This window comes from Nycticebus coucang, chromosome 3 (genome assembly GCF_027406575.1).
Source record: "Nycticebus coucang isolate mNycCou1 chromosome 3, mNycCou1.pri, whole genome shotgun sequence".
NCBI lineage: Eukaryota > Metazoa > Chordata > Mammalia > Primates > Lorisidae > Nycticebus > Nycticebus coucang.
Window position 1 is genome coordinate 127766851 of NC_069782.1, and position 17576 is coordinate 127784426.

A 17576-nucleotide genomic window follows, 5' to 3' on the forward strand; every position below is an offset into this window, starting at 1 on the left:
TACCTAAGAATAAGGTATATATGGCTCAGAATTGCCAATGTCCTAGACCAGAATTTTACTGAATAAATGTAATCATTGTCCCTTTAAAATAGCCCCAAATAAACCTCTGCAAAAAAGAAAATAACAAAGTAACCCCATTCCTCCCTTATGAAACTCACAATTTAGAAGTGAGTTAAACTCACTATTAAACTATTAAAAAATATTTCTTATGAAAATAGATATGCTTTTAAACCTTGACATGGCACACACAAACCCTTCTCAGTTCGAAAAAACAATGAATGGCAATCACGAATTGTTATAGGGGCCACACCCTTTGGGACTGCATCATTTTCTGTTTTTCTATCCTGGTTTCCACAGTGCTGAAGTCCAGCTGAGACCCTTGTCTTAATCCCAAACTCACTCTTTTTCTTCCCAGGATACTTTTACTCACTTTCTGAATTTTCCTTATCTGGTCAGAGAGTGTATCTAACAGGCGAGTTTTCAGGAAGTCCATCACCTTGACCACGCGGCCATCAATGTAGCAACTGAATAAAAATAAAATAATAATCAGATAAAATCTCAGTCAGGGGACTACAAATACACTTCTCTAGCCAGAGGTTTCTGTTGTCTGAGGAAACAGCAGGGTTCCACTTGCGCTTCATATCCTGAAAGGTTACAACCCTGCATATTTTTCAAACAAACAATATACATTTTATCTTCTTCATTTCCACCTCTAATTGTGGGCTGTGATTTCTTTCAACCTTTATCATGTGAAACCCTATTGCTTGCTCTATGGGAATTGACAGGAACTCCATAATACAAATTGAATAATAAGAGAAAGCTTACTTTTTTTTTCCTTAGAAAAATACCCATCCCATGCCCATCCTTAACCCCACCTTAAAATAATAAAAAGGTATGTGAGAGTTCTGAAAGGATACTCAAATTTTGTGATAGCTTTTCATACATTTTCATAAGAGAATAAATGCCAATGCAAAAATCTGATTCAGTTCAGTGGGTAGGTCTCAAATATTTACAGTCTCCAGTTCACTTCCCTGGAGAAAATAACCCAATAGTTAACCTACCACAAAAATATCCTACGATTGTCTACTACCTCCAGAATGAATGAACAAATGAATGAAAGAACAAACAAATAAATAAACAGAACAAATTAAAGTCTAAGGGCCTCTTAAAAATAGTAATAAGTCAGTACTTACTGGGTTATGTTTGATAGCTTAAGTGAAATATCAAATTGTGCTGATACTATGTTGTGAACATTTCACCAAAACAGACCCCCCCCAGGTTTTGTGGGGACTTCCTTTGTGAGTCCCTTATTCTGAAGACTAAACTGAGACTGGCCCAGGTTTAGGTGACCTTCATTACCTCAGGCCTTCTCTAACCCTCATCTTTGCCAAGTACCTTTTCCAATCCACTAAATTCTCCGAGGTGATAGCTAATGATAGACTATTTCATTTTTAAGAAACACCCATCTATTATTACATATTATAGAACAATATAAAAAAGATTTTTAATGTTAAATCCCTATATTAATATGTAATATATTGTAATGATTGTTTTTAAGTCTCAAAAAATAGACAATATTTATAAATAAAAGTAAAAGATAATTTCAAAAAACAGATCATGCCAAATCTTATAGACAATGGAAAAAGAAGGAATACTTCAAAATCATTCTACTTGATTTGTGTACATCTGATATTAAAATTGGAGAGAATATATTATTATAAAGGGAAAATTATGAACATATTTCACTTATAAATGAGGATGCAATATCCCAAACAACATATTAACAAGTTGAATTAAAAATTAATATTTAAGTAATGTACTTTGGTCAAAATTAAATCCAATTTATGTGAGAATTACTCACTATTTTCTTTTCTTGTCTTTTTTTTTTTCCTTCCTTTCCTTTCCCTCACCCACTCTCTCCTTCTCTGTCTGGTCTCCCCTTCCCCCATGCCCCATCATGCCATTAGTTGTCCTCATATCAAAATTGAATACATAGGATTCATGCTTCTCCATTCCTGTGATGCTTCACTAAGAATAATTTGTTCCGGGCGGCGCCTGTGGCTCGGTTGGTAGGGCGCCGGCCCCATATACCGAGGGTGACGGGTTCAAACCTCGCCCTGGCCAAACTGCAACCAAAAAATAGCCGGGCGTTGTGGCGGGCGCCTGTAGTCCCAGATACTCAGGAGGCTGAGGCAAGAGAATTGCTTAAGCCCAGGAGTTGGAGGTTGCTGTGAGCTGTGTATGGCCATGCTGTGAGCTCTACCGAGGGCCATAAAGTGAGACCTTGTCTCTACAAAAAAAAAAAAAAAAAGAATAATTTGTTCCACCTCCATCCACGTTAGTCCAAATGCTGCAAAATCTCCATTTTTTATGGCTGAATAATATTCCACAGTATACATATACCACAGCTTACCAATCCATTCCTGGGTTGAAGGACATTTAGGTTGTTTCCACATTTCAGCAATTGTAGATTGGGCTGCTATAAACAGCCTAGTAAAAGTGCCTTTATAGTAAAAGGTTTTTTCTTCCTGGGTAGATGCCCAGTAATGGGATTGCAGGATCAAATGGGAGGTCTAGGTTGAGTTCTTTGAGGGTTCTCCATACTTCCTTCTAAAAAGTTGTATTAGTTTGCAGTCCCACCAGCAGTGTAAAAGTGTTCCTTTCTCTCCACATCAGCGCCAGCATCTGCAGTTTTGAGATTTTGTGATATAGGACATTCTTGCTGGGGTTAGATGGTATCTCAGGGTGGTTTTAATTTACATTTCTCTAATAATTAGGGATGACGAACATTTTTTCATGTTTGCTGGCCATTCGTCTGTCGTCTTTAGAGAAGATTCTATTCATCTCTCATCCCCATTGATGTATGGGATTGTTGGTTTTTTTTCTTTGTGGATTAATTGAAGTTATGTATAGATCCTGGTTATTAAGCGTTTGTCTGATTCAAAATATGCAAAAATCCTTTCCCATTGGGTAGGTTGTCTGTTTGCTTTGGTTGTTGTCTCCTTGGCTGTACAGAAGCTTTCAGTTTAATTAAATCCCATTTGTTGGAGAGGCGGAGCAAGATGGCGGCCGAGTAACAGCTTCCTTGCATCTGGGCACTGTGAGTCTGGGGAGATAGGACTCCAGGCATCTCTGGCTGGTGGGATCTGCCTATCATCACCCCTGTGAGGATACAGGGAGTCAGCGAGAGACTTCTGGACCCCAAGAGGAGGACTAAAACAGTGGAAAAACGGCAAGTGGTCGCATGTGTTCAATCCGTCTAAACCCTCCCACAACTGTAAGTTCAGTAGCAGTGAGACTGCAAACCAGAAAGGCCTTACCTGTGAACTGTTTTGGTGTCTCTGGAGTTGGCACTCAGTTGAACTGCCTTGGGGAGAGCCTGAGCGGAAGTGCAGAGAACTTTGGCCGTTGTCTAGGGCCCCAGTCTGAGCCGCTGAGCCAGACGGAGCTAATAGTGTTTGGCTGTGGGTCACAGGGAGCCACTGTGAGCGATCTGCCCCAGCAAGCTCCACCCTCAGGGTCGCAGAGATAAAATCGGGTGGGAGCTGGTAACCCAGCAACCAAGTAGCCTAAGGGTAGGGTCTGAGCCGCCTTGCAGCCCTAACCCTCAAGTTTATATACTCAGGCGCAGTAAGAGACCAGTTTTGGCACACTGGGTAAGTGGATAGCTACTTCAGCAGTGATTCCAGCGACAAGCACTTTCCTGGGAAAGCTTCTGCTCAGCAAATTTACAAGTTCAAAGTGCCTTTTAAGTGGGCTGAAGAGAGATTTAGGGTGTCTACCTGCTGGGGTTTGAGAAATCAGCAGCCTCCAGTCGTATCAGAACTGTGATTAACATCTCATACCCCAGAAGACCACGTGTCGCCCAGATAATATTCAATAACATATACATACTGCTTTGTTTTTGGTTGTGCTTTTTTTTTTTTTTTTTGGTTTGGTTGTTTTTTTTGTATATTTTGATGTTGTTGATGTTGTTTTGTTTTTCAATTTCAACCTTTTCCATACAGATCCTTTTTCTTTCTCAATTTTTCTAGTTTAATTATAATTTCCCATTGCTGCCTTTTTTAATAACTAGAACTTCAGTTTTGCTAGTGTTTCTACCGCTATTATTTGTTTTTTCACCCAATTTTATCCTGTAAAGTTTTCTGTTTGCTTGTTTTGGTTTGATTTCTAGCATTTTTGTCTTTCCTCTCTACTTGGTGGAGGTGCGGTACTGTGTCGGATCAGATTAGCAAAGAGCTGCTGACCTCAAGGGAACCACCCAACTGGGCACCCCCAGAAGGTGGGTTTTTTTCAAGGTTGTGTCAAAGTATCCTACTGTACACCTATATTGCTCTGTCTCCCTCTTTCTGTGCCTCTCTTCTTTCTGTCAATATTCCTTTCACTCACCCCCTCTCCTTTCTGTATTTTTATTTTTTTTTCTTATCACTCGGTCCTCCTTTCTTTCATCCCTTTTTTGCTCTTCAACCTTCTCACCCTTCTGGTCCTGTAACCCTTAGTCCACAGGCACGAGAACTTAAAGAGCAAGCGGAAGTGAAAGGAAAATTAGGGCAAGGAAACAGATAAAAGAAATCACTCATGAGGAAGAATCAGCAGAAAACTCCAGGCAACATGAAGAACCAGTCCAGAACAACACCGCCAAGGGAACATGAGGTAGCTACTGCAGAGGATTCCACCTATAAAGAAATGTTAGGAATGACAGAAAGGGAATTTAGAATACACATGTTGAAAACAATGAAAGAAATGATGGAAACAATAAAGGAAACTGCTAATAAAGTGGAAAATAACCAAAAGGAAATCCAAAAACAGAATCAAATCAGAGATGAATGATATGAAGAATATAAAAAGGATATAGCAGAGCTGAAGGAACTGAAACAGTCAATTAGGGAACTTAAAGATGCAATGGAAAGTATCAGCAACAGGTTAGACCATGCAGAAGAAAGAATTTCAGAGGTAGAAGACAAAGTTTTTGAGATAACTCAGATAGTAAAAGAGGCAGAAAAGAAGAGAGAGAAAGCAGAACGTTCACTGTCAGAATTACGGGACTTTATGAAGCGTTCCAACATACGAGTTATAGGAATTCCAGAAGGGGAAGAAGAATGCCCCAGAGGAATGGAAGGCATACTAGAGAATATTATAAAAGAAAATTTCCCAAATATCACCAAAGATTCTGACACACTGCTTTCAGAGGGATATCGGACCCCAGGTCGCCTCAACTCTAACTGAGCTTCTCCAAGACACATTGTGATGAACCTGTCCAAAGTCAAGACAAAAGAAAAGATTCTGCAAGCTGCCAGGAGTAAGCGCCAGTTGACCTACAGAGGCAAATCCATCAGAGTTACCGCAGACTTCTCTAATGAAACTTTCCAGGCAAGAAGACAATGGTCATCTACCTTTGATCTACTTAAACAAAACAATTTCCAGCCCAGAATTCTGTACCCTGCTAAGCTAAGCTTAAAAATTGACGGAGAAATCAAATAATTTACGGATATACAAACATTGAGGAAATTCGCCACAACAAGACCAGCTCTACAGGAAATACTTCAACCTTTTCTGCACACTGACCACCACAATGGATCAGCATCAAAGTAAGAACTCAGAAATTAAAGGACAGAACCTAACCTCCACACTGATGCAAAAGATAAAACTAAGCAATGGACTCTCACAGAATAAGACGAATAGAATACTACCACACTTATCAATTATCTCAATAAATGTTAATGGCTTGAATTCCCCACTGAAGAGACATAGATTGGTTGACTGGATTAAAAAACACAAGCCATCCATTTGCTGTCTGCAAGAAACACACCTGGCTTCAAAAGACAAATTAAAGCTCCGAGTCAAGGGTTGGAAGACAATTTTTCAGGCAAATGGAATTCAGAAGAAAAGAGGAGTTGCAATCTTATTTTCACATTCATGTGGATTTAAAGCAACTAAAGTCAAAAAAGACAAAGATGGTCACTTTATATTGGTCAAGGGAAAAATACAACAAGAAGACATTTCAATTCTAAATATCTATGCACCCAATTTAAATGCTCCCAGATTCTTGAAACAGACCTTACTCAGTCTGAGCAATATGATATCTGATAAGACCATAATAACAGGGGACCTTAACACTCCTCTTACAGAGCTGGACAGATCCTCTAAACAGAAATTAAACAAGGATATAAGAGATTTAAATGAGACCCTAGAACAACTGTGCTTGATAGACGCATATAGAACACTCCATCCCAAAGATAAAGAATATACATTCTTCTCATCACCCCATGGAACATTCTCCAAAATTGATCATATCCTGGGACACAAAACAAATATCAACAGAATCAAAAGAATTGAAATTTTACCTTGTATCTTCTCAGACCATAAGGCACTAAAGGTGAACTCAACTCTAACAAAAACACTCGACCCCACACAAAGGCATGGAAATTAAACAATCTTCTGTTGAATAACAGATGGGTGCAGGAAGAAATAAAACAAGAAATCATTAACTTCCTTGAGCATAACAACAATGAAGACACAAGCTACCAAAACCTGTGGGATACTGCAAAAGCAGTTTTGAGAGGAAAATTCATCGCTTTAGATGCCTACATTCGAAAAACAAAAAGAGAGCGCATCAACAGTCTCACAAGAGATCTTATGGAATTGGAAAAAGAAGAAGAATCTAAGCCTAAACTCAGTAGAAGAAAAGAAATATCCAAAATCAAATCAGAGATCGATGAAATTGAAAACAAAAGAATCATTCAGAAAATTAATGAAACAAGGACTTGGTTTTTTGAAAAAATAAATAAAATAGATAAACCATTGGCCAGACTAACGAGGAATAGAAAAGCAAAATCTCTAGTAACCTCAATCAGAAATGATAAAAGGGAAATAACAACTGATCCCACAGAGATACAAGAGATCATCTCTGAATACTACCAGAAAGTCTATGCCCAGAAATTTGACAATGTGAAGGAAATGGATCAATATTTTGAATCACACCCTCTTCCTAGACTCAGCCAGGAAGAAATAGAGCTCCTGAACAGACCAATCTCAAGCACTGAGATCAAAGAAACAATAAAAAATCTTCCAACCAAAAAATGCCCTGGTCCAGATGGCTTCACTCCAGAGTTCTATCAAACCTTCAAGGAAGAGCTTATTCCTGTACTGCAGAAATTATTCCAAAAAATTGAGGAAGAAGGAATCTTCCCCAACACATTCTATGAAGCAAACATCACCCTGATACCAAAACCAGGAAAAGACCCAAACAAAAAGGAGAATTTCAGACCAATCTCACTCATGAATATAGATGCAAAAATTCTCAACAAAATCCTAGCCAATAGATTACAGCTTATCATCAAAAAAGTCATTCATCATGATCAAGTAGGTTTCATCCCAGGGATGCAAGGCTGGTTTAACATACGCAAGTCCATAAACATCATCCACCATATTAACAGAGGCAAAAATAAAGATCACATGATCCTCTCAATAGATGCAGAAAAAGCATTTGATAAAATCCAGCATCCTTTTCTAATTAGAACACTGAAGATTATAGGCATAGGTGGCACATTTCTAAAACTGATTGAAGCTATCTATGACAAACCCACAGCTAATATTTTACTGAATGAAGTAAAACTCAAAGCTTTTCCTCTTAGAACTGGAACCAGACAAGGTTGTCCTCTGTCACCTTTACTATTCAACATAGTGCTGGAAGTTCTAGCCAATACAATTAGGCAAGACAAGGAAATCAAGGGAATCCAAATGGGAGCAGAGGAGGTCAAACTCTCCCTCTTTGCTGACGACATGATCTTATACTTAGAGAACCCCAAAGACTCAACCACAAGACTCCTAGAAGTCATCAAAAAGTACAGTAATGTTTCAGGATATAAAATCAATGTCCACAAGTCAGTAGCCTTTGTATACACCAATAACAGTCAAGATGAGAAGCTAATTAAGGACACAACTCCCTTCACCATAGTTTCAAAGAAAATGAAATACCTAGGAATACACCTAACGAAGGAGGTGAAGGACCTCTATAAAGAAAACTATGAAATCCTCAGAAAGGAAATAGCAGAGGATATTAACAAATGGAGAACATACCATGCTCATGGATGGAAAGAATCAACATTGTTAAAATGTCTATACTTCCCAAAGCAATCTACCTATTCAATGCCATTCCTATCAAAATACCAACATCGTACTTTCAAGATTTGGAAAAAATGATTCTGTGTATTGTATGGAACCGGAAAAAACCCCGTATAGCTAAGGCAGTTCTTAGTAATAAAAATAAAGCTGGGAGCATCAGCATACCAGATTTTAGTCTGTACTACAAAGCCATAGTGCTCAAGACAGCATGGTACTGGCACAAAAACAGAGAAATAGACACTTGGAATCGAATTGAAAACCAAGAAATGAAACTAACATCTTACAACCACCTAATCTTCGATAAACCAAACAAGAACATACCTTGGGGGAAAGACTCCCTATTCAATAAATGGTGTTGGGAGAACTGGATGTCTACATGTAAAAGACAGAAACTAGAGCCACACCTTTCCCCACTCACAAAAATTGATTCAAGATGGATAAAGGACTTAAATTTAAGGCATGAAACAATAAAAATCCTCCAAGAAAGCATAGGAAAAACACTGGAAGATATTGGCCTGGGGAAAGACTTCATGAAGAAGTCTGCCATGGCAATTGCAACAACAATAAAAATAAACAAATGGGACTTCATTAAACTGAAAAGTTTCTGTACAGCTAAGGAGACAATAACCAAAGCAAAGAGATAACCTACACAATGGGAAAGGATATTTGCACATTTTTAATCAGACAAAGCTTGATAACTAGGATCTATAGAGAACTCAAATTAATCCACATGAAAAAAGCCAAGAGACATGAATAGAACTTTCTCTAAAGATGACAGACGAATGGCTAACAAACACATGAAAAAATGTTCATCATCTCTATATATTAGAGAAATGCAAATCAAAACAACCCTGAGATATCATCTAACCCCAGTGAGAATGGCCCACATCACAAAATCTCAAAACTGCAGATGCTGGCGTGGATGTGGAGAGAAGGGAACACTTTTACACTGCTGGTGGGACTGCAAACTAGTACAACCTTTTTGGAAGGAAGTATGGAGAAACCTCAAAGCACTCAAGCTAGACCTCCCATTTGATCCTGCAATCCCATTACTGGGCATCTACCCAGAAGGAAAAAAAATCCTTTTATCATAAGGACACTTGTAACTAGACTGTTTATTGCAGCTCAATTTACAATCGCCAAAATGTGGAAACAGCCTAAATGCCCACCAACCCAGGAATGGATTAACAAGCTGTGGTATATGTATACCATGGAATACTATTCAGCCATTAAAAAAAATGGAGACTTTACATCCTTCGTGTTAACCTGGATGGACGTGGAAGACATTATTCTTAGTAAAGCATCACAAGAATGGAGAAGCATGAATACTATGTACTCAATTTTGATATGAGGACAATTAATGACAATTAAGGTTATGGGGGGGGAAGCAGAAAGAGGGCTAGAGGGAGGGGGTGGGGCCTGGGTGTGTGTCACACTTTATGGGGGCAAGACATGATTGCAAGAGGGACTTTACCTAACAATTGCAATCAGTGTAACCTGGCTTATTGTACCCTCAATGAATCCCCAACAATAAAAAAAAGAAAAGAAAAAAAATCCCATTTGTTTATTATTTCTGTTGTTGCAATTGCCATGGTAGTCTTCCTCATAAAGTCTTTCCCCAGGCTGATATCTTCCAGTGTTTTTCTTATTCTTTCTTTGAGGATTTTAATTGTTTCATGCCTTAAATTTAAGTCCTTTATCCATCTTAAGTCAATTTTAGTTGAGTGGAGAAAGGTTTGGGTCCATTTTCAGTCTTTTACATGTGGATATCCAGTTCTCCCAGCACCATCTATTGAATAGGGAGTCTTTCCCCCAGTGGACGCTCTTGTTTGGTTTATCAAAGATTAAGTGGCTAAAAGTTGTTGGTTTCATTTCCTGGTTTTCTACTGGATTCCAAGTGTCTATGTCTCTATTTTTGTGCCAGTACCATGATGTCTTGACCACTACAGCCTTGTTATATAGCCTGAAATCTGGTATGGTGATACCCTAGGCTTTGTTTTTATTACTAAGAACTGCCTTAGCTATGCGGGTTTTTTTTCTGGTTCCATACAAAATGCAGAATCATTTTTTCTAAGACTTGAAAGTAGGATGTTGGTGTTAAATCATAGCTGTGTACATTGATATGATCATGGGGCATCATTCACTAGCTTCACAGACCGTTTGACACACTTTCATCACACTGGTTAACATAGCCTTCCTGGCAGTCTCACCAGCGGTGCATCTTATAAGGGTTTATGTGAAATTTGGTAAATGTGGAATGTAAGTGTCTTGGCACAGTAATTGAGAGGATGTTGGTATTTTAATAGGGATGGCATTGAATCAATAAATTGCTCTGGAAGTATAGACTTTTTTTTTTTTTGTAGAGACAGAGTTTCACTTTATGGCCCTCGGTAGAGTGTCGTGGCCTCACACAGCTCACAGCAACCTCCAACTCCTGGGCTTAAGCGATTCTTTTGCCTCAGCCTCCCGAGTAGCTGGGACTACAGGCGCCCGCCACAACACCCGGCTATTTTTTGGTTGCAGTTCGGCCGAGGCCAGGTTTGAACCCACCACCCTCGGTATATGGGGCCGGCGCCTTACCAACTGAGCCACAGGCGCCGCCCTGGAAGTATAGACATTTTAACAATGTTGATTCTTCCCATCCATGAGCATAGTATGTTCTTCCATTTGTTAATGTCCTCTGCTATTTCCTTTCTTAGGGTTTCATAATTTTATTTATAGAGGTCCTTCACCCTTTTGTTAGGTATATTCCTAAGTATTTCATTTTCTTTGGGGCTATGGTGAAGGGAGTTGAGTCCTTAATTAACCTCTCATCTTGGCCGTTGGCGTATAGAAAGGCAACTACTTGTGGACATTAATTTTACATCCTGAGACATTACTGTATTTTTTGATGACTTCCAGAGTCTTGTGGTTGAGTCTTTGGGGTTCTCTAAGTATAAGATCGTATCATCAGCAAAGAGGGAGAGTTTGACCTCCTCTGCTCCCATTTGGATGCCCTTTATTTCCTTGTCTTGCCTAATTGTATTGGCTAGAACTTTCAGCACTACATTGAATAGTAATTGTGACAGAGGACAACCTTGTCTGATTCCAGTTCTAAGAGGAAAAGCTTTCAGTTTTACTCCGTTCAGTAAAATATTAGCTGTGGGTTTGTCATAGATAGCTTTGATCAGTTTAAGTAATGCTCCATGCATGCCTATACTCCTCAGTGTTCTAATTAGAAAAGGATTCTGGATTTTATCAAATGCTTTTTCTGCATCTATTGAGAGGATCACATAATCTTTGGTTTTGCTACTGTTGATATGGTGAATAATGTTAATAGTCTTACGTATATTAAACCAGCCTTGCATCCCTGGGATGAAACCTACTTGATCATGATGTATGACTTTTTTGATGATAAGCTGTAATCTATTGGTTAGGATTTTGTTAAGAATTTTTGCAACTATATTCATTGGTGAAATTGGTCTGAAATTCTCCTTTTAGTGGGGTCTTTTCTTGGTTTTGGTATCAGGGTGATGTTTGCTTCATAGAATGTGTTGGGGAAGATTCCTTCCTCCTTAATTTTTTGGAATTAATCTTAATCTACTTAAACAGAACACTTTTCAGCCCAGAATTCTATATTCCACTAAGCTAAGATTTAAAATTGATGGAGAAATCAAGTCTTTTATTGATATGCAAACATTGAAGAAATTTGCCACAATAAGACCAGCTTTACAGGAGGTTATTTCAACCTGTTCTACACAGGGACCATCACAATGGACCTTCAGCAAAGTAAACACCCAGAAATTAAAGGAAAGAACCTAGTTTTCACAATGATGCAAAAAACAAAACTAAGCAATGGACTTTCACAAAACAAGATGGATAGAATGCTTCCATGCTTAATTTTATTTATTTATTTTTGTTAAATCATAGCTGTGTACATTAGTACAATCAAGGGGTACAATGTGCTAGTTTCATATACAATCTAAAATATTCTCATCAAACTGTTCAATGTTGCCTTTATGGCATTTTCTTAGTTATTATATGTAGACATTTGTATTCTGCATTTATTAAGTTTCACCTGTACCCATTCTAAGATGCACCTTAGTTGTGGCCCCACCCATTACCCTCCCTCCACTCTAACCTCCCTCCTCCCTTCCCGTTCCTTGGCCCTTTCCTCATATTCTTGTGCTATAGTTGGGTTATAGCCTTCATGATGCTTCCACACTTATTAATTATCTCAATAAATGTCAATGGCTTGAATTCCCCACTGAAGAGGCTTAGATTGGCTGACTGTATTAAAAAACACAAGCCATCTATTTGCTGTCTGCAGGAAACACACCTCATGTCAAAAGACAAATTAAAACTCAGAGTTAAGGGTTAGAAGTCAATTTTTCAGGCAAACGGAATTCAGAAGAAAAGAGGGGCTGCAATCTTATTTTCAGACACATGTGGATTTAAAGCAACTAAAGTAAAAAAGAACAATGATGGCCACTTCATATTGGAATATTAATTTTTAAATTTTGTTTTACTGTAAAGCAGTTGCTCTGGTTGAATTGAGGGCAAAAGATGAATTCCACCCACTCAGACTTCCCTTACCACCTCAAGACATTTCTACAGAGTGTAGTGTTTAAGTCATTGGTATGTTGAAAAGAATAGGCTTTTTAGCCAGAAACTTCTGAATTCAAATTCCAGATCTAGTATTTACTACCTATATAATCTTGGACAAGTATATTGGTCTCTGTTGGCCTCAGTTTTCTTATTCTTAAAAGAGGGACAATGTATCTATTCCTCAGGATCAATTGAAAATTAATGAGAAAACAAATCTAAAGTGGCACCCAATCGACACTCAACAATTTTTAGTTCTTTTTAATTTGTCTTATTTTCAGTTTCCAAAAATGGGTTATAACCAACAGAAAACTAATTAAATTGTGTGTTAATATAGGATCTTAAAATAGTGAAATTTCTGTGTCTGAGAATATACGTTTTTGAAAATTTGGTATTACTTAGGGAATAAAACAAAACAAAATGATGACATGATCTTTTCACCTCATACCTAGTATAGATATTCAGAGCCAATAAATATTTATTATGTGCAACACACAATAGTGGGCATATCCATGCCCATGACCTTAAGACCTCTTACAACCTCTTTCTATCTTTCTATTCACTATTAGAACCTCTGATTTTTGAAAAAGGTTGAGATACAGGGCATACTACACAGAAGCTAGGCATCCTGGGTCAAAATTAAAAATAAAATTAAAAATAATTTATGCACACTAACATAACACACATTTGGGGATATGAATACTTATCATATTATACACAATTTGACAATGCACTATAATTATTCTCTTATTATTTAATCAAATATATTATAGTTTCCCTTTTTTAGTTCTATAGTAACTATATTAAACATTAGTATTTATAACTTTTGCTGGCAACACAAATAGTTTAATACCTATTGAGAACACGACAGATGTAATTTTTCAGTATGTAGGATTCCCTGTGAACACCTTCCCTAGGCCATCCAATCCATGGCACAGGGTTGTGTGTGCCTTCACTCCTTCCACCCTTCCTTTTATCCCTTTTTCAAGTTTCTAGAACCTGGAGATAGGAAACCTTGGTTTTCCCACAGTTTTGCTTCTTATAACCTATATGATATTAGATTTCTCTTTCTTTAAAAGGGATTTAAACAATCAAAACTTGTGGTAGTTTCACACGGTTGGTGTACTAATCAAATGTAGCAAATGCTGGGCACAGAAATAGGCACATAAATGGTATTTAATAAACAAATCTATTCTGTACAGGTTACTTTAAAGGCCCAAAGCAGCAAAAGTCTAAACTGGGGGATTTGGGCAAGAATCTAGAGGACAGCATGTTCTTCAGCGCAGGATTGGAATGATGGAGGTATAGAGCATTCAGAAGAGACTTTGGATTCCCAGCAGGTGGGAGGCAGAGAGAATGGAGACAGCTGTGATTATGCTGTTAAAATTTGGTGTTTGAAAAGACCTTAAAGTCAGCTGGCCTAAAGCATGTATGCTTGCTAGAACATCCGAGAAGTAATTTTCTGGTTCTCCTTGAACATATCCAGGGACAGAATTGGATAGGGAATTCACTGTCATATACTACTAGGATTGTTCCATTGAACTATAGCTCAAATTTGATGAAAGGCTCTTCTGTCATGGTTCTGAAATCTGCTGCCTGTTACTGTTCACTCAATGGCTAACATTCTATTTCCTGGACCTAGAAATTTTCTTCTTTATGCGATGTGTAGAAAATGAACTCCAGTAAAAACTTTGGCTTAAGCTTTTTAGAGCCTATTCTTGACCCTAGTTTTAACCTAAATAAGGTGGCTTTAACTATTCTTATTTGGTCTTGGGCTATTCCCAGGGGCTCTGAATTAGATTGGAGCAGGAAGAGCTACAGGCAGGGAAACAAGTGGACAAAGTTATCTTGTCTCAACAATGCTGACAAGAAGTGATCTGGGCACTAAGGGAGGGCACAAAAAGGGAAGTGACAGCCTATGAAGAAAGAACTAATAAAACTTCTGTAGAGGGTAAGAGAGAGGAATGAAGTGACTGATGACTATGGACTTATGAGGCAGAATGTCCTGGAGTTCACTTTTTGGTGTCTTTGGTGCCAAAGACAGTCAGACTGGGAAATAATTTGTCAAAGGAGATGAAGGATTTTGTGTGAGATATCAAAGGTAGAATACCAAGGAGGAAATATATACTAGGTAGTTAGATATGGGAAAGAGGTACGAGAAAAGCTGAGACAAAAAAAAAAAAAAAAATGTGGACCTGAAAGTCTTCAGTTTATAAGTAATGAGTGAAGCCATGCCTGTAGATGAGGTCTCCAAGAGAATAAGGGAAGTTAACAGAAATGTCAAAGACCCTTTAAAATGCCTCCTAAATTTGGCCCTGGGCACTGCTTCTTCCTTTGACCTAGCTAAAGATACTTTTCTCCACTAGCCTGACCATCAGTGTCCTCTTAACAACCTCAGTGTGGCTGTTCACATTTGGATGTCGAAGAAATCCCCATATTATACTGAGAAGTTTTAGCCACTACGTGTGCAACCTTAAACCCACATTTATATATGGGAACATGAACTTTGGTCACCCAGAATTCGGTATTATTTAACCAAAGGGCCTGAATTTGATAAATGCTTAGGCCTTTTTCTTGAATAACCCTGGGCAATTAACTTGATGCACATGCCCTTTGTAAATGTGAAGATTGTAAGAAAATAGCTAGCATCAATAATCTGTGGCTATTTGAAATTCCTGCTTGTTACAGAGCATTGGTTTTCTGAGAGCAGCTGCCTATGGTGAAGGGCCCAGTTAAATACTGGGCCCTTAGAACACCCATAGTTGACCATTTCCCTACATAGTTGACCATTTCCCCACATTAACCATTTCCTTAAGTTGACCCAATTTTCATGGATTGGACAAGTGCCACATGTACATATCAGAGCAGTAGGCCTAGTTCCTTATGTTGGCCAGTTTGTTCCAGTCTCCTGGGTGGTCAATTTACAGGGGTTCTACTGTATAACTTTTAGATTTGGGTATGAAAGAGGTGGAGAAATCAGTGGTGACCATTTGGTAAGAATGAATTGTTAAAAATGACAATAATATTAATTTCAAAGACTGGATAGGGCTAGATTCCAAGTGATTGTCAGTGATCTGGGGGCAACTTTACTGTCCTTCTTGCTGGGGAATAAAGATGATTCTTACCATTTCCAGAAAATTTAATCAATCTAGTAGGGCTACTAAATTTGGTCTGAAGACCAAATAAATCAGAGAGGAAAGGAAGGATTGAGGAAAGGAAACAAAAAAGGGAGGGAGGGAGGAAATTCATCAATTGTAAGTTCTCTGGCAACTTCCACATAAACCCTGGTAAAATGGTTCTAGAATCACCTAGGCTAACAATTTTAGTAAATCATAGCTCTCCTCCAAGCTCTCTTAAAATTTCAGCATCACTTAGGATCATACCACAAGTAGCTGAGCTGTTCAAGTAAAAGCTGAAGCCAAGAAAGGCTGTGCAGAAATAACCTTTCTAGGAACTTTTACAAGAGCAATGAGTTTGAACAATCTTTGTGCATGGTCAAATGCCCTGCCTCGCTTAATGCCAGCAACCATTATTCCTGTCTTTACATTGGCAGGTCATATGAAGCATGCATCTGAGGAGGTGGTAAAAATGGAAGAGTAGACCCATTTACCAATTTTTTTTTTTTTAATTTCAGGTTAATATGAGGGTATATATGATTAGGTTACCTTGTTTGTGTTGGTAAGATAAAGTCCAAGTTGTTTACCACTTACCGATTTAATTACCAACCTTTCTGTCCCCCTTAGTTTTCAATTTTATTTCCAGTATATTACTTTTAATCTTATTTTCTTTAAAATATTGTCCTTTACTTTTAATTATAAAAGAAATAAATGCTCATTGTAAACAAATTAGAGAATTGATTTAAATAAAATTGAAATGTGAAAATTAAAACTTATCTGCAATATAAGCCCAACCCCTAGAGCAGCGGTTCTCAACCTGCAGGTCGCGACTCCTTTGGGCGTTGAACGACCCTTTCACAGGGGTCGCCTAAGTCCATCCTGCATATCAGATACTTACATTACGATTCATAACAGTAGCAAAATTACAGTAATGAAGTAGCAACAAAAATAATTTTATGGTTGGGAGTCACCACATCAGGAACTGTATTAAAGGGTCGCAGCATTATGAAAGTTGAGAACCACTGCTGTAGAGAGACTCATTGTTGACATTTGCCGTTTATCTTCCAGACTTTTTCATTGTAAAGACATAAAATTTCCCATAATTATTTTAAAAACTTATTCCATATCCCAGTCTACTAGCATATAAACTCAAAACCACCCTAACTGAGACCCATCCAAGCCCCATTTCACAGGGATGCAGACAGAAACATTATAGAGATTTCCAGTCAAAGCATCTTAACTCTTACTTTAATTCCATTCTGGCCATTTAGGGATCCTCTGCCAGGAGCAGGTCTCACTTCCTTTTTGTTTCCCCCAGCCAACTTTTAAACCCACTCCCATCTCACCGACTCTCTTCCCCAGGCCCCTAGATTTCATCTTAAGGATTGTACTACAATTAGCCACTTATGCCCATTAGGCTCTTAAAACATTTAATGAGGAGAGTTTGTTGGCTCCAGGGACAGCTGGTTTTGTTTACCTAGCCCTTTACTTTAAAAGGAAAACCCTTTGCCCTTTATTATCTGACCCCTTCTTTTATTTCAGGTAATTGAATTAGTGCTGGCTTCCCAAAGCTCAGGAATTTCCGGACCTATTTTGCCGCCTATTGCTTTCAAGGAGGAGGGGTAGTCTGGGTTCTGAATTCTAACATCCAGCCTGCCGACTGGGCAGGTAATTCCATAAAATTAGGGCCTTCCCCACTGAAGAGGGAGAAGCTTGGATAATCAATGCTGTTGACTTATAAAACCTGTTCTG

At 38.3% G+C, this 17576-nt stretch overlaps 1 protein-coding gene across 1 annotated transcript in view; it reads right to left on the reverse strand.

Annotated features, from left to right (window-relative positions):
• The window catches only part of HPSE2 (heparanase 2 (inactive)), an 841015-nt gene that overhangs the window by 179656 nt on the left and 643783 nt on the right, over positions 1–17576 (reverse strand). The window contains exon 7 of the mRNA XM_053585648.1: positions 431–524. Coding sequence (XP_053441623.1) covers positions 431–524 — 94 coding nt within the window. The remainder of the gene's footprint in view (positions 1–430; positions 525–17576) is intronic.